An 18,653-nucleotide genomic window follows, 5' to 3' on the forward strand; every position below is an offset into this window, starting at 1 on the left:
TATGTGCTGACTTCTATGTGAGTAGCATCTGAGATTTCAGTGAAGTGACCTGTGGACTTTGGAGAGAATGGATTTGATCTAGGAGTGCTACTATCATTTGGATTTGCTTACATTATAGAAGTGTATCTACATGAGATAATGTGATTTAATATAAAGTTGTTTAATTCAGGAGTTCCTGATGAATCTCACAAGGGAGATGCAAGTGCTGAAGACCTGAAAACTACAGATGAAACTGTAGAGACAACAGAAGCAAGTAGGTATCTCTACTCTTTCAAACATAAATAGGTGACAAAGTAGAGAATGAAAAACTAAATTTCCACTATAAACTTAGTTTGCATAGTATGCAAATTACTTATTATGCATAATTTAACTTCTGTGATCGTTTATAACATCTTCTAAACCAGGCTATAATAATTAATGCTGTGACTTATTTTCCCCAATATTTTCTGTTAGCCGTATCAGATAAACCTGATTTTGAGCATTCTGGAATCCAACTGGAAGAGAATGACCCCAGTATTGCTGCTGTCTCTGGAAATCTAGAGGAAGAAGGCTCCTGTGAAAAAAGCACAAATCAAGAAGTTTCAAGTCAAAGTACTGAATCCACTGCCAGCTCGCTTGCTGCGAACGATGAACCTCAGCCACGCGCAGAATCCTCAGGACTTGCAACTCCAGACGAGTGCTCTACCAGGACCTCAGCTCTCCAAGAAACTGATGATAGTGATGATGATCCTGTTCTGATCCCAGGGGCAAGGTATCGAGGAGGACCAGGACACAGGTTAGGAGAATACTTCTCTCTGCTATTGTTTAGCAAAATGCTATATTTCCTTTTTTATTTTTTTTAACAGAAGATCTAGAAACTTATGCCTCATACCCTTAATTAAGTTGTTCTTTGACAGCTAGCCAAGAGCTTGATGGCAGTGTCTCATTTGCCTGTATGTAAGATAGCTGATATTTGCATAGCTGTATTTTCCCTCCTAACTAGGCAAGCTCCTACAGATTTAATACCTGCTTATGCTTTTCTCACTTGCTGAATACCCCAGTGCTAAATATTTGCAGTTCACTTTTTATTGTTCTCCCTGCAGTCATAACTAAAGAAAGTTCATATAAATTTGTGTGCAGGATATTAGGACCTGCATCTTCTTCCAACTGTACTTTAGGTGTTCTTACTTTGGCAAAGCAAGTGTTCTTAACTGTTTCTGTTAAACAATGTTGTGTTTGTCTGTACTATCTGCATTAAGACTGGTGTGTTCAATTTATCATTGTTTTTCTCTAAGGACAAACTCTGTGATCCTTTTCCTTTTGTTGGTTATTGAATATTGAAAAAAAAAGATGCATTTAGTAAGCTTTGTATATTATTTTTTTCTTTCTTGTAAACTATAAACAACTGTATATACTTGTCTGATCATTCAGTAAACTTTGCCCCATTTGGTATTGCTAGTTTAATACCTTTGTTCACTAATTTCAATTCTTGGACTTTTTAAAAGCTGTAATACTTATGTAAGCAACATCTCTATTGTTAGACTTAAGAAAATACCTTTTTTACTTGTTTGAGATGTTATATAATTTAGTGTCATATGCCTGTCTCCATTTAAGGGCTCAGGGCAGCACCCCATGGAGCAGAATTTGTGCTCCCCCTCCCTATCCCTCAGTTTTTCTCCAGATGGAGAGATAAACAAGGGAAGTTAGGAATAAGAGAGAGACTCTGCACCGATTGAAAGTTATTAAAAATAAAGTATATTATTTAAAAGCTAACAGAAAGCAAGAAGGGAGGTAGAGATATATATACACAAAGATGGGAGGAAAAACAAAGTAGATACAAGATACACAAAACCCAAATATCGGCACAAGATTGCTCAGAACCGCATGGATGCAGCCACGTTGTGCTCTCCCCAGCCCAAAAAGACAGAGAGAAGCATCCACTTCCTGGCTCTCCTTTTTAAAGTGTGGAAAAGGAAGAGGGAGGGAATAACTGCTTACCCCCTGGGACCCTCCAGGGTCCTGGAGGTCACGTGTCCCGCCCCCAAGCCTCAAACCACAACAATGCGTTAGTTTTACACCTATCTTGTTCAAAGGCAGCATTATCTTGCTATAAATTTCTTAGGCTAGCAATGCAAATTCTTTGCAGGAAGCATTACAATATGTATTCATTAGGAAATAAAAGAATTTCATATTTGTGTAAAGATTTTGAATAAATTTCAGGTAAAAAAAAAAAAGTCATAAGCTATATTGTCAGCAGCGACAAAAAGAACAGTCAGTGCTTGTGTATTACATAACACAGGTAGTTCTGCTCACCAAATGACATTTTTTATGAAAAAGCCAATATATACGGATTCTGTCTTAACCTATTAACTTTCCATACAAAACTAAGTAATTGCAGATAAATATTGAATGACAGGAATACATTCCCCTGCAAAGCCCAATGTTCATTATGATCAAGTCACTAAAGAGCAAGCTGTAAAAAAAGCCCTGCAATGTTAATCTTGTTTCTGTTTTTGAGCAGGATTCTTAATTTCTCTTCATACACCTTATGTTGTCTCTACAATGTAAGTTTTTGTGGCACTGTAACAAGAATGACACTTCGAGGTATCATATAGTTGTTAACATTTCCCAAAAGTGAGGACACTCTGAAGTTACACTTCATCCAACATTCTTTTTTTTCCTTCCTTGTGGTTTCTTCCTGTAGCAGTTTAAGTTTATTATATGGGAGAGATTATTCAACTAATTAATGATATAATTAAAATTCTTTATGCAGCCCCCTGCTCCCTTATGCTTCCCTCAAAATATGACAAAAGTTGCTGTGTAGTCAATAGTGGTTTAGGATTGCCTCTAAGCTTTTGTTAGTCAGGTTTAATGCCTCATCAGTTCATTTTGTTCTGGTTTTGTGTGTGTGCAAACAGTGAAGTTTTCTAGTTTAACCTCTAGGCAGTCAGATGAACGTTTATTCCCTGCTGTTCTTCTGGTTTCAGGAGTTTTTAAATGCCCTCTGAGATACTGAAGAAAAGTAAGACATCCTATGTGTGCTCAAAGGAATCTGGATTTCCAGAGAGAAAGCAAGCACTGGTGGTCTTAAAGGCTAGCTATAAGCCATCTTGGTATTTGTATCTCATATGAAATAGAGTTAAAGGAGCTAGTACTCTTCTCTGCTGCTCCTATGAGATTTGTTAGAGCGTATAATCCTTTTCATAAACAGATCAAATTTATGTAAAGTCCCCCTGGCTCCTTAGCTAATGGGAAGCTACCTCAAAACATTACTGCTATATTGAATATAGATTGACTAAAATTAGCTCTTTTGTTTTGTGCCAATGTACTGGTTCAGTTGAAATAATTTTTTCATGCCCAGTGCTTATCATTTGAGTGATCATCCTGTCCATTTTCAGCTTTTGTCTCACCAGACTGAGTGCCGATTTTTTTCTCGCTCTTAGTAAAAATTTGTGGGTTTCCTGCCATTGTGCCAGTCCCTGTCCATGCTCTTCCACTTCTTTCCTGAAAACGATAGTCCAGAGTTATGCACACTGTATGCAAAATCCTGTCTGGATTTTGCTAGGATTAATGGCATGAGTATTCCTCTTGGTCTAGAGAAGATTCTGAGACACAAGTGAGCTGTAGCTACATCCTTCGCCTCTCTTGCTTATGGTTTCTTATAGTGGTGGCTTGTGGTCAGACACAGGGTCAGTTAGTATACTGAAAATCCCTACTTTGTAATTTCTAATTTGTGTTCTTATCTTTCACAAGAAGGAAGCTCAGAAGTGTATGACTATTTTATACTACTGAATTTCTACCCATCTCTTTTTTTAAAAGTCCTACTCAGTATTCCTAGTTACCCAATCTCATGTCCTCAATCCACTGCATTTTGCTCAAAGACTATTAGCAATATATTAAGCAAATTTGCTTGCAAGACTGGTGTGCTTAACTTCACCAGTATGTTTCCTATAGGCATATGTTTTCTTTTTTCTCCCTTAGTAAACTGTGTTACCTAACAATTCCTCTACTAAATCTCATTTTCCCAAGTTTATCTAGTAATTTAGTTTCCAGTTTGTCATCATAGGAGATAACTAATGACATTAATATAAAATAATAAAGTAGGTTCTTCTGTCTATAGAATATGTATCTAGGGGAAGTGTTGCTTTATGGCTTTTTTTGGGCTGTTTCAGGGTTTTTTTGTCACTTTCTGGCAAAGGTTATAAGGTGAGCCTGCAATAATCTACTTTTTGTGAGCCTGTTTTATGAGTTGGAAAAAAAAAAAGTTCAATTCTAATTTTTCTCCAAGACCAAAAAAAAAAAAAAAAAAAAGGCTGTAGCCTTCTGAAACAGAATGCTAAAAGCTACTTGACTAATAAGCCTTTTGCAGTATATAGCATTACAGATTTTATCTACAACCAATTTTGGGTTTCTTTAGATTGTACTTTTTATCTGCTTAATATAGCTATTGTTTATATTGAGGACAAACTCCAGTATTGGAGAAGTGAAGATAAAGGAAACTCAGAGTAATTTTCCCACTGTAAAGTGCAGCTTTTACCACTGAGAAAGGAAGGGTGGACTTCTGATTCTGCACTCTGAAATCATGATCTTAAGCTTCTTTTATAATGAAAAGAAGTGGCAGAAATAACCTTTTGATAGCTCTGTTGACAGTCCCTGCAGTTATATAAATAAAGAACTGCCTGCTGCATCAACTCCACTGGTCTCACTGTAGTTTTAGTTAGGTGGATGTAGATTTCAGATTTCTAAATAGAACGTTGTCCATTTTGCAAAAGTAATGTTTACTGTGCTTCCATTATTTAAATTTTGTTTGAGTAGAAATTCAACTTCTAATGTTTTCAAACTGACGATTGGGTCATTTCTCTCTCTTACAAGGCCTCTAAGAATAGATAAAAGCTTTTCTCTCTTTCTGTGGATGCTTATAAATCTCAAAACACAATGAGGATAAGTTTCTCAACAACTAATCTGAAACTGAACTGTCAGGAAAGACTATGGAACAGATAGGGGCAAACTTTGTGTTTTCACGCTTTAATATTTTGAAAAGGACTTGGAATAGTAGCAGCAAAATGAGATGCCATGGCCCTTTGGCTGATAAATTGGCTAGGTCAGATGAATCAGCTGGGAATAGTTCTGACACGGAAGGACATTTCTTTGAAAGAAGTCATTAAGAATGTAACATATGATTTTTTGCTCTAGCATTTCTGTAACCTATAAGCATCACTATAGGAATGGCAAAGATCATTGACTAAAAGGAGCTATATAGTTATTTAATTTTTTTACTGTCATTTGGCTAGATGATATATCCTCTTCTTAACAAATTCTGTAAGGAACTGCAAAGAATATTTCTAAATTTAAATAAATGAAAACTGTTTTATACAGCAGAGCATTATAGCTAGATACTCAACAGAGAAAATAACCTTCTGGTCATTTTAGGGAATCCACAGGGAAAGATCCCTTCTCTTACAAATATAAGGAGATTGCAGGTTTTTAAGTCTTGAAGCTAGTAGATAGCATATCTTCTTAAAACTTACTAAGTCCAGCAAATTTAGTTGGAACAGTGATAGGTAATATGGCTTGCCTTAGCACTGTACTTTGTAGCCTGTGGGGGTGAAAAAAACTATGCAAAATGTATGTTCTTAATGCACAAAGAGTGCATTTTTTTTTTTAATGGGTTGATCTTAGTTTTCACAAATTAGTTGAAACACCTCTCTTGGGGCTGCTTTCCTACTTAAATGACTGAATTAATTTTGTTTGGACTTTGACAGAAGCTGATGTATGAGCAGAGGCTAAGCCTTGAAAATGTTAAACAAGTAGGTTAAAATATCAAGCAAATATGAATGTAAAATGGAAACGATTTTGCAGCTGCTTCCACTTCTGCTATGATCTGTGAAGAGTTACTGCATTTTACAAGATTTTATGTACTGTTATGTGAGCTGAATACTGTTTGTGCTGAAATCAAAGTAATCTCATACTAACACCTTGAGGAGAAGGAATCTTCTCAGTTGGAATATGTAGAGCACATTTCGTAATAAGTGCTAACCTTTTAAAAACATGATACCCAGCATTTTTTAATGACTTCAGTTGTTGTTCCTTTTACTAGATATAATATCAGAGGAACAGCGATAGGTGATAGAATAATGAGGTAATTAATTATTTTCTTCCTCCCCTCCTCCTTTTTATTGCCATATAATGGATTTATCAGATTCTTGGTTTTCATATCTAACTGCCATTTTAATAATTGCTAAACTTGAAATGCTATGAATTACACAGCATTTTCCTTCTTATATTTAGCTGCATGTGTTGCATGGAAACTGAAAAGAAACGGCAGTGTATACATTTAACAACCTATTAACATCTCTATTATGTGCCATAGAAATGAATGGAATTTGAAAAGTGTATAGTTTATGAAAAGCAAACATCTTTTTTTATTAAGCTGCTGAGGAGCGTGTTATGTTTGCATGTGTGACTGCTGACTTGCTTTGTCTGGTAGTAAAGAACACCCAATTCTGGACAAAAAGATCAGAATACATGTATCAAAGACCATTTATATTTTTTGCCTGAACAAGGTTATGTAACTGAGCATAATTATTAAAGCTATATTTAATAATACATATTTAGCAGGATACACGCTAATCTTGTACAATATTTCTTTTAATGAATTTAAATGAAAAAGTCACTTTGTCTTGTTAATCCTCATTGAAATACTTGAGTGAATTACTTGTAAGAACATCTAAGGCAATTTGGGCAATTGTGTTAGGCCACATTACTACTGCAGTTTAATGCCAAGGGCTATATATAGGGGAAATGGCACTAGATAATTCTAATGATGAAAATTAACATCTTGGCTTTGTGTGGCTGGAAAGGAGAAGGTGCTCAGGATGTGGTTTTATAAAAAAACTTAGCCTGAGTCCCCTATTTTAAATGCCTGCAAGAAAATAGTGCAGACATGCTTTTCTTTGTCTTACATGCCAATCTCAGCTGCAATTAGAATACATGGATTTAACTTGGCAACTAACTTAAAGGTTCAGGAATCTCTGTGCTTTTGTAATTTAAATTTCAGGATGGGCATTGTTTCTGTATTAAACATGCCTAGCATGGAGTTCTTTAGCTCTTCAGCACAGCCCATGGGAATATGTGTTTCATATTGCTATAAATTTAATAGAAAAATGAATGATGCATTCAGCATAGAATTTTTTATCAGTATATTTTTCTCTGATTTTCATTGTCATTCTGCAGCATAGCAAGTGAAAACTTTAAAATATTTTGTAGCTGAGAGTAGCTGAAACATTGATTGTGTTGGAAGGCTGAAAAATTAGGAGTGTGTTTTGGTAAACACTTCTTTTTATATGATCAAGCAGTGAAATAAATTTGGCTTTAGGGTAAAGTAGTAAATCTCTTCCATAGCTTCTGAGGCTTCTTAAGGAACATGATTATCTGCTAATTAAAATCAGAAATATAATCAAATGTTGCTACTTAGAAAAGGGACCTATTTTAATATGGTGGTTGTGGGTTAATCCCAGAAGGCAGCTCAGCCCCACACAGCTGCTCACTCACTCTCCCTCAGTGGGATGGGACAGAAAGGTAAAATAGTGAGAGAACTTGTGGGTTGAGGTAAAGACCAGTAAAATGGTTTTCTCATAGTCTCCTTTTTGAGATGGACTTGACTTTGATGTTGCTATCCAGCTTGTTAAGGCATGCAGTTGGAATTCTTGGGCCAGGAGCATGGTAGCTGGCAGGTGGATTCCTCTACACAGTCAATGAAGAAATAACCATAAGGCATCCAAGAAATAGGTTCTAAATTAATGGTTATAAGCCTTGGATTCCCTGCAGTTGTTTTTCATAGGGAAAATAATCTAAATTAGATGGCAACAAGGTGTGTGGTGGGGGGAATCTTAACTTGAAAGAGAAGTACATGTGAGCTTTACAAGCAGCTGCTGCAGCCTAGCTCAGGAGGCGACACATCTGTGATAATAGTGTTTGGAAGAAGCAGGGTTATCTAGGGTACCAGATTAATTCCATGGCAGCCACTATATCTGGAGCTCTAGTGGAGCAGTTTGTAGGAGAATTCCTGTAAATTGTTTACAGGATCAGTTGATGAATAGTTTTTCAGTTTTCCCTCTTTGGAAAACAACATATCATTAACTTTGTCTCTGTTCTAACTAGTAGATAACCATAGTTATCTTAAAACTTGCAGGGCTCCTTAGTCAGAAATTGTTGAATAACGTAGATGGGGGACTCAAAAAAGAGTCTGCAGCTCTCAAAAAAAAAAAAAAAAAATTCTGAAGAACAATATGTGACATATTGTGCTTTATGAAACAGTCTAGTTATTTAATTGTGCCAGATGTATAGCCTTTAGTTTTTTAAAAAAAATCTGTTACAGTTCAGAATTTCTAAACATACAGAAAATGCTTTATGTGACAATTTTTTTTCTTCTTTTTTTTAGCCTTAATTTACATGTTTGCATCTTTTCCATTTCTCTCTATGTATCATACATAGCTGTGGATCATTTCACATCACAGGTGTTTTTTGTTTGTTTGTTTGTTTTTCTTTTGAACCTATATTTAATTGAAAGAATATAATGTGCCTTCACTTCTAAATCCCTATTCTGCTCACCTAGTGCTTAATTTAAAGAGGCTTTTGATAATTAATGTTTGCAACAATTGACATTAAAGACTTCCAACCTGGCTTATAATAAGCAGGAAAGTTGTACTAGTTGGTATCTATATTCTTACTTTTGGAAATAATATTTTAATATTATCTTTCTGCAAGGCACATTTCATTGAAGTAATGAAAGTACCATCATATTGGGCTCAATCTTAAAAAGACTACACACACAAAGTTTATTGTGAAATATTGCACTGTGGTACCACAAAATTTGGCAAAACACAGTTAAAAAGGCTTTATGCCTGCAGACCAGGCAGTAGTATTGAATTATTTTGATGTTAGAGCACTACTTGAGGTATAAGGACATAACTAAAACAAAGTTCAGTTTTGTTTGCTTTACAAGACCTGAAGTTTTCTGTACCATAAAATTAGTAGCATCAACCTATATCCAGTATTTCTTAGGCATCCTCATTATTGAATACCTGAATATGAATACATAATACAGCTGTATCAATTGATGAAGTTGCTTGAGGAGCGCTGACACAATGTGCATAAATTTCATTATCTGACATTTTATGCTTCAAATACAGTTTGGAAGGGAAGCAGCAGCTCATGGTCAGACTTAGTTTAGGCTGAACTTCAGAACAGTACAAACTGCAGTGTGCTTCTCTATCTGCTGATGCTCCAAGTGATTAGGCTACTATCTGTGTTGGCACAGGCAGGAATTGCTTATCACAAATGCAAATGAAAGTTAAAAAGCAAAGAAAAGAAAAATGTTGAATTTTTTTAATTGTTTTTTTTCTTTGTGTGACTTAAGAAATGTATAGAAAATCCGTAGATATGGAGAAGTGATACCTCATGGAGAGAATTCTTTTCCCTGTAATGTTCCTTCTTCTGAAATATCATTAGATTGTGGTCATATTTATCTTTTCTGGAGAAGACTTGCCTCTCCCAGGTTCCTGCTTTCAGCAGCATGTTACTAAAGTGCTCAGTAACAGTATCACAGTTATAGTGGGTGTTCTTGACTGCCTTTTCCCTTTGAAGGTAATCATCAACTTTACAAGATAACTAAATATCAATGCATTCATGTCTTATTTTGAAAGACCCCAAATCAGGAATTTAAGGAATTAATTTAGATGAAAGACAGTGGTTTAACCAAAAGTTGCTTTTGTGCTTCTGCTTTTATTTAAAAATGCACGATTCTGACTGCTGAATAATCTTGATTTATTTTTTTTTTTTTTTGTAATGTCTGCATTCAAGCCTAGGGAAATTTAGAGGAGAACATTAATTTTTCTAGAGATGCTAAGATGAAAAATTATGCAAGAAACTACTTTGGGTTACCAGTTAGTGTAATACAATCTTCTAATTCCAAAACTTGCTACTGCTATCTAGTAAGTAACCCTGCTGAAGGAGCTAAACATGTGGACCACTTTGTCAGTCCTAATGTGCAGTGAAAAAGCTGAGAAGTTAAACAACATCTTTTTATTAATTAATCAATGGGGCTAAATACACTGAAAATACAAATAGCAATCATAGTAAGTTATGGCTGTAAGGCTAGCAGGCATGCTTCTGAAACCAAAAGGGTCTTACTGTTCTGAAGAGGTGTGTGTGCTGTCTCCAAAGCTGTATGATCAGCAGTGGGCTTGGTAGTAGAGCAGTTATTACCTGATCATTGCTTTACTTCCTCACACAAAACCGTTGTTTTTTTTTTTTTTTTTTAAAAAAAAAAACCAACTAAATATATGGTAATCTTTATTTAAATTTTCTGCAAGAGCTTTATGTAGCATATCATATATGTGCCACCTGTCTTTTTCTTTCGTATAGAAGTAAACTGGTGAGGAAGATAATTCTGTGATCTTTAAAGCACAGAAAATAAAGAACATGGGCTTTTTTATTTCCTTTGTTATATGAAGACTTTGTAAAGAGCCCTATTCTTAAATCTGTTGAAGGTTCAGGTTGGGACTCCATATATTATAAGGACTAACACACAGAGTGTATTTAGTGTAGTATAAGAGGAAACAACTAGAAAATTGCCTAGAAATGAGATTTTGGGGGGACAGGGTACTTGCACAAAAGAAATGGTACTAGTCTCTTTTCTGGGATGTTAGACAAAATTCAAATAACTGTATTATAATAAGTAGTCCACTGTTGAGCACATCTGTTGGCTAGTAATTACAAATCTCTTCTAGTTTCTGTTAAAAATGTTAAAGTATGTTTTTAAAGCTTAGCTGTATTAGTTGATCTGTCCTACTATGGCAGTTTGTAGTTTTTTTGTTGTGCTTTCATTTATTTTGTTTTTGAACTGTAGTAAATGACTTACTACTTGCTTTCATTTTCATTCATTGCCTAGCTATAGGATAACAGTTTAATTTTTTTGGTCCAACTTTCTCCTGTGATTAAAAAAAAAAATTTAAATGAAAAATCTAAGCATCCAACTGGCTTAGAGAATTTGTTATGAGAGAGATCTGGTGGGTTTTTGTCTGGAAAAGAGGACTTGTTGCAAGAGTCTCCAGGGTCAGTGACTAAAACATGATACCACATTACTTGTGGACAAACTCACGTTACTAGTTTTCTGGTAGCAGTGTACAAGGTTGCAAATATTTTCAGTTCTGGCTCAGTTTACTTTTCAGGATCATATAAATTCCTGTAATAGTCTGACTCCTTTGTGTTCTGCTAAAATCTGTACCTTTTCCTTCTTGAGAGTTTTATTGCCCTTGGACTGTATTCAGACTTCAAAGTTAATAGCAACACTGATATGGAATAAAAGAAGAAGAGGAGTTAGGTGCAGGTGCTGGGATATGATAGCTGGGTTATAGCTGGAATTATGGGGAGCTAAACAGGAAAAATTTGGCACTAGTGTCTTTTCACAGGTTAATCCAAAAGTAGATTCCTGGAATTAAACATTGACAAACCAAGATATATAATTTAGCTAATTTTTCTGTTATTTTAGGAACTCTTCTGCTATATCCCTCTCTGCTAATGTATGGGATGGTTGCTGCAATAATTCATCTCATGCTTTAGTAGGAACTTTTTTAAAGCTGTCTAAGTCCTGAGTCTTGTCATACAGAAACAGTGAAGAGAAATACATTTAATGGAATTTTGGGGAAAAACCAAATAACACTAGAAGGCACACTTAGTCCTTAATAACATGTTTAAATTTTTAAAACTTCTGTTCTGACATAGATTTTTCACTTCAGAATGTTGCTGCCTCATTATGGGTGGAGGATATCTCTAGCACTGATGAATAAAATAGCATGTGAATTTTGCGAGCAGCTGAAGTTTGTTCTTCAGAGAGGGAATAAAATATTGCATTCCTTGACATTTCACTGTCTTGCATGCTATTCTTGTTCTAAGCCAGGACGGAAAATTGAAAGTCTCTAATTGTACATTTGGGATAATGTTGATGTATGGTCCAGACTTAAGGAGAGTGTGTTTGAGTGCCTCATCACTGTTTTATAGTCCTTTTTTGATGGCCCATTTCATTGTTTAGAGATGGACTCTCAGTAGTGTTCTCCTTATCTGCAATTTATAGACGATCTGCTGTTGCCCGCATTCAGGAGCTTTTCAGAAGGAGGAAAGAAAGAAAAGAAATGGAAGAACTGGAAACGCTGAATATTAGACGTCCTTTAATAAAGATGGTTTATAAAGGTCATCGGAACTCCCGGACAATGGTACAAACTCTTTGTCTGTTTTGGGAACTGTAGAGATTTTATGGACTGAGTCAGTGTAGCTGACCAAAATATGCTTGCCCAAAAGGATATTGTAATTTGTTGTAAGCACTTTTTCTTGCATATTCAGTTGTAAGCTACATAATTTGCTTTAAATTAAAACTAACATGAGTGTGACTTGCACATCACCATGCTAGGTATCTAAGTGTTCTCGAATTTAAGACTCTGGCCCCTTAACTTCCTTTGAAATTTTGGGAGTTTTCCTTAACTTTTTCATTTTGTCTGTCAGCTTAAGTGGTATAAAATGTGCCTACTTTCAAAATTATTATTTAATCCTCACTTTCCCTTCCAAGTTACTGCTGTTAAATATTTTTTTTAACAGCCTGGGAGGCAAAATGAAGATTAAATCATAGTTTTGAAGAACCCTGACATCTCTGAATTTAAAAAAAAAAAAATAAAAAAATAAAATGGTGCTAGTTATTAAATTGTAATCTAACTACTAGACACTTTTTAATACAAAATATCATGTTTTAAGAAAAATACAGTTACTGTGTTTGTAAAGCAGTGGTGCTTGAGAAAGAAGAAAAGGGCTGTTTCCCCTGTTATTTCTTTTTTTGCTTTGTACAGTGTTTTGAAGATGTCAAATCCTGAGTACTAGGTGGTTTTTTTGTAGTTAAGAGATATTAAAACTGTTTGCCTAAATGCTCTTAATTCAGTCTCCATCTGCATATATGTTATTAGATTATTTCACAGATTTTGTTGTTTGGTTTCTTTGTTATGGGGGTTGGTGTGTTTTTGCTTTTGTTTCACATGAGTGCCTATGATAAAGAGTGCACGAAAGACGATGTAAATTTCCCTGTTGGTTTGTATGGTAGCAGACTTCATTTTAATGTGGTGGGGTTTTTTTTGTTCCTGCAAGGCAAGAGCTCATGGTATTTCCCTTTCATGAGCCAGCTTAGAGAGGTTTTGTTTCTTACGCACCTGAGGAGGCCAGGGATAAAGTTATCTTGTTGATAACATGAACGATTTATATATATATATATATATCTCATACTTATAGGGAGAGTGAATTAAAGTTATGAAGATAAATTGAATAATTCTGGTACTTTCTTACTTTTGAGAACTCAATTGGGCAATCTTACAATTTTTTTTTAATAAGCATATTTTAAGTGTAATTCTTATAATGTCAACAAGTAAAAGATTAGCATTATAATGATATTTGCTTGTGTCATTGACAGGGTTGGAATGTTTTTATGTCCATTACACAGATCCATGCCATGTAACCACTCTTAATGATGTCATTAGTGTCTTGGGTTTTAGCATTTTTTTTCATGAAACAGTCCTGAAAGTACAGCAGTAGGGGGTGATGGTAATGGAATGATGGGAGGTGGGATTTCCTGTTTATCTTTAACTCTCGGAGGAAAAAAAATGCTCTTGTGAGCTCAGACTGCCTTTCTTTCTCTTCAGATTTGTCTTTTGCCATGTGTCTTCAGTTCTTTGTGTCTTCTGTCTCTTTCTCACTATTTTTCCCTCCAGACTTGGTCTTATTTCCATTCATATATGCACCATTCTTCCTCTGTTCCTCTCACCCTGTGTCCTGAGTTCTCCTCTTAAAATGTTGGCTTAAAGAAACTTTTCATCAGTGGAACATGTGTGTGTAAACTAATAAATAGTTAAAAGTTTATATCCATGGATAAGCTGTTTATGCATACAGGAGTGTGTATGTGAGTTTGAAAACAAAAATTTAAAATGTGAATTTCAATTCTGTTAAATTACATGGTGCCAAAATTAGGTTTTATGAGTATTAAAAGTGTAAAATCAGCAGTTACACAAGAGAATACAAAGGAAGCAGGAAAAAGTAATAACTGAGAATTAAAATATATTTATGATTGGAGATAATTTAAAGGTACTTTTAAGAGAATGGATAAAAATATATATTAAGTGGAGTTATAAGATAGAACCTGTCTAAAGATAAATATACTGGAAACGCATCTTTTATGACAGAATCCAGGAATGCAGTTTCTTTGGCTTGTTTTAAAACAACAGGGTGATTTTATTGCACTGACTGCAATTGTTGGTACGCATTTTATAGCCAAAGGTCTATCGAGCCTGAAATTTAAAACTGGACATACTAATGCTGGAAATACAGTACATATTTTTAACAGGGGTAAGGTTTTAGCTTACTAATATGATTAATTATCATGGTGATTTTTAAATCAGCATGGCTGGGGCAAAGCACAGAGCAAGACAATGTCGCTGTCTTTTTTTTTCCAGTGTGTTCTCTGAGAAAGCTATGCAAAAAGAAAGAGAATAAAACTTTAAAGATCATTCTTATGATGTTCTACTTGGACAATAATTCCGTAGTAGAATTCTGTGTAAATAGTCTCAAAGTTCTGTCCTTTTACAGCCGAGATACTCTTAAATACCAAAAATTAGGAAATTAATTTGTGCTTAGTTTCGAACATTGAACATCATCTGTGTGAAATCCGAAAGCTGCTGTGTAGGAAAATTCTGTTTACTTAGGTATCTCTTTTGCCCAGTGTGTGTTAATTTAAAGAGTTTGTAAGAGGTACTGGTAACTTTTTAGAGCAATCTTGTGTGTAGGATTACATTTTTAACTTCCTGGCTCTTTACTCCAGCACAAATATCAGACTGTTGTGGAGCTTTCGGCTCATATCTTGTGATTCAGTTCTGACTGTTTGTGAAGCAATGTCCTTCTTGCCTCTGCTGCGCCATCTAACTATTGACCTTGTAGATGATGTAGGACAACAATGCAGAAGGATACTCATGCCTAGCCTGTTCCTAATTTTAATAGTTTAACAGGGCTATTTTGATGTCCTACTGTGAGTAAAATCACTGCTGATTAGAATCATCTTCAGAGATCTCATTCTTGTTTGCTCAGACTAATTGTTTGGCTTCTTTTGTGTTACATCCCTTTAGAAAGGGAGAGCAAGAGAGGCCTTGGAATGGAAAGATTACTATACATTTTACAAACCTAATAACTGCTTCTTGAAAAAAATATTCTATGGTAGCTTTTGTTAGCTCAGAAATGGAATAAGCCACATTCTTTCAGGGTGTAATTGTAAGGGTATTTGAATGTAACAGTTGTGGAATAATGTCAACATAATATTTCAAGTTCATTGATATCTGATACCATTGCCACTTTCCTGAGCTGCAATATCTCTGACACTTACACAATCATTTTCATTGTAAGGCTACTCTGCTTCATAGGACAGACTACTTCAGCTGCCTTCAGATGAAATTGCAGATCTATGAGACACACAAGGAGTTGGAGTTTTCCTACTGAGTTAGTAAATGCACAAATAATAAATAATACATCATTTACTACACAAAAAATTATTTATAAATAATGCTTAAGAAATTAAAATAGTATAGTCTAATATAATAAATACATAAATCCATACAAAAATATAACTAATATGTATAAATTGTTATCAGATAATACATTACTCTTACAATTCTGTGACCATACCACATTTGGGGGAGAGGGATGGGAACAAAGAGCAGGAAAAAAGTTCAGGCTACTTGACTTGTCTGTCTTCCAATGATCTGACTTCTTCAAGTCAGGTACATGCTAAACTAGCTATCTTGTCGTTGACCACTTCTCCTATTTCCTTTAATTTCCAGAATCGGGGAGTCTAGCTGTTTTGAGAGCAGAGATAGTCATTTTATTAGAAAATCATTCACAGCATTGTTAGCAAGTGCATATCTAGAGCAATTATGCTTGTGAGACCATGAATATGTATGGAGCTTAAGACACTAGGTTTAAATACCTACCTAATTACAGCACTTCTCGCAAGGAAAGGGAAATAGATGATGTAATAAGCCATTATATAGTATACTAGCCATTATATAGTACAGTAGCCTAAAGCATGAGCATACTGTTCCCTGGACCTGTCCTTTTCTTTTTCCCCAGAGTTTTTCCTCTCTTCATCAGGTGGAGAGAAGGATGTGTGTTGATGGCAAGGGAAGAAAGGCCAAGTGCGACAGGAAGCCTTTGCTGTCTGCTGAGGCAGTTCCCCTGCTCCAAAAGAAGCTTTCTGTCACCCTCCCTTAGCACTGCCAGAGCTTCCTGGAGAAGCTGCCAGAAGGGAAAAGCCCAAGTGCACACTGTGTCACTTCACTGACTGTGAGGCACAGCAACAAACTATACAGCTGTGGTGAGAAGCAGCTGGTTTTCTGGAAGCCTTCTCAAGGACCTTGGATCTTTCTGCAAGACCTTTCTGTCAACGGCATGTCCAGCCCAGTTGTATTCACACACAAGCAAATGTGCACGCTTTAGCTCACATTGCCGTGGTTGTGAAGTTCCTCCCATCTTTTCTGATTTATGAAAAACTCTTGAGTAATTTGTGCATCTTTCTAGTAAAAATTATTACCATGTTAATCGCAGAGGTGTAGAATTTCCTCCTTCAAATGTACAGTTCTCCAATCAGAGAAGGCTTCCTTGAATGTTTTCATTACAGCCAGTTATAATCCAGGGTCAAACTACTGTGTTATCAATAACATGAGAGAGGAGTTAGCTGTAGGTAAAAAACAAAGATCATCCAATTATAATTTCTGATGAGTAAGTGATTCTAAAATTAATACATTTTAATTAATACAATGCTAGTCCAGTCAGTGCAAAGTAAAATTCCATACACTGGTCCAAAGTACTAGAATGACCTTCAGTGTGCACAGTAGGCCCTCAAAGAACTTACTGCCTTTGCAAGATAGGTTATAGCTTGCTGTCTAAATTGTAAATACACCTGTTGCTGATTAAAAATATTTTGCAAAGGTTCTCAGGTACCTCAACAAAGTGACAATGGGATCAACCACATAGAACAGTATGCATCATCACTGTGTCAAAAAAACCTGTGATCTTATTAGTTCTACTTGCATGCAGAGCTGCTTCGTTCATCTACTGTTACTGTAATAGCTGAAGCTGAATGATTGCATCTACCCAGATGTGTTCCTTGTTCAGTAGTTTATAACTTTTTGTTTTTGCCTTGGATTAACAAGTCTTAGTTCTTATCTGGCTGATTGTAGGGAGGGGGGGAAATTCCTAAGTTTGATTTCATGACCCCCTTTTATCTGTCAGACTCAGTTAATTCCCACCCCCCAGTTTTCATAAGCTTCCATCTTGTCTACTCTTCATCTGTAAATGGAAAATCCCCAGCAGAGATTAGCCTGGCACTCTCTTGAATATACCAAACTCTTCCCAAAAACTGTTTCACATACCTCTGTCTCCAGTATCATTCTCGTCACTCTAGAAAGTGACAAATCTGCTGTCATTGATTTCCAAACTGCTCAGTCTGCCCCAGTTCCTCTCCTTTTTGTCTGGTAACAGCCATTTTGTTCTGGAGAACTTTAACCTTCTGAATTTTCTTTTTTTGATCGTTCTTCTTTAAATGTGTTTCCTTTAAATTTTCTTAAATGTTGTTTCTTCATTTGCAGAGCTCTTAGTTCAGAGACGGTGTTGTTGCAGAAATAGGATTATACTCTGATGTGCTTTCCAAGCTAATCTTATAAAGTAATTGATATGTTTTTTATGCTGCAGATAAAAGAAGCAAATTTTTGGGGATCTAACTTTGTCATGAGTGGTTCAGACTGTGGCCATATTTTTATATGGGATAGACATACTGCTGAACACCTCATGCTGCTGGAAGCTGATAATCATGTGGTGAACTGTCTTCAGCCTCATCCATTCGACCCAAGTAAGATCATAATTTTTCAGTCTGCATGTTCAGCTTATCTGTAGTAAAGCATTTTAAAGCTCAGTCCTAAATTCTTTGCCCACTAGAGCACTATAATGATTAATGAACTATTGCTTTTTTTTCCGCGTATGAATTAGATAATACTGCTTTTCATTTTGTCTTTTACTAATAACATTTGGCCCATAAAACCCTCCTTACTCAATAATGTCTTGGAATAAAAATGTTAGTGACATAGTATTTACAGAAAGTTATGCTGTAGTAAGAATAATCTCAATTTCTTACTCTCCTCAATACATTGTTTTCCATGACATTAATGCAGGAAATATGAAGTCACTGAAATGGCCAGCAACACTTTGGGATTTGATATTGGAATGTGGTACCTACTTGTTTCTCTTCAAAAACTTTGAGTGAAGTGGATGTCTGTCTCACTGGCTTTGTGAGATTAAGCGAATGAGGAAAATTCATAGAAATCCTATTAATTTGTATTTAGGGGAAAATATTTATAAAAAAGATGGACCAAAGTAGTAGTAGGAGGAATCATGTGTCGCCTGACATGTACACAGAAAATCCGAACCATTCTGCAGGTTCTAATACGGTTAAAGAAAGTATTCATGTAATTTTTTTTTTTCCATAGCTTAGATGGCTGTAGAATATCAGTCAGCTCTAATATAAATAAGCAAATAAATTGGTT

At 35.4% G+C, this 18,653-nt stretch overlaps 1 protein-coding gene across 1 annotated transcript in view; it reads left to right on the plus strand.

Annotated features, from left to right (window-relative positions):
- The window catches only part of DCAF6 (DDB1 and CUL4 associated factor 6), a gene marked incomplete at its 3' end in the record, with an annotated part of 69,347 nt that extends 51,385 nt beyond the window's left edge, over positions 1–17,962 (plus strand). The window contains exons 15-19 of the mRNA XM_008938661.1: positions 170–253; positions 454–775; positions 6,077–6,118; positions 12,113–12,251; positions 17,806–17,962. Of these exons, the coding sequence (XP_008936909.1) occupies positions 170–253; positions 454–775; positions 6,077–6,118; positions 12,113–12,251; positions 17,806–17,962 (744 nt within the window). The remainder of the gene's footprint in view (positions 1–169; positions 254–453; positions 776–6,076; positions 6,119–12,112; positions 12,252–17,805) is intronic.
- Positions 17,963–18,653: the final 691 nt, after the last annotated feature.

Source organism: Merops nubicus, unplaced genomic scaffold (assembly GCF_000691845.1).
Source record: "Merops nubicus isolate BGI_N331 unplaced genomic scaffold, ASM69184v1 scaffold3924, whole genome shotgun sequence".
In the NCBI taxonomy this organism is placed as follows: Eukaryota; Metazoa; Chordata; class Aves; order Coraciiformes; family Meropidae; genus Merops; species Merops nubicus.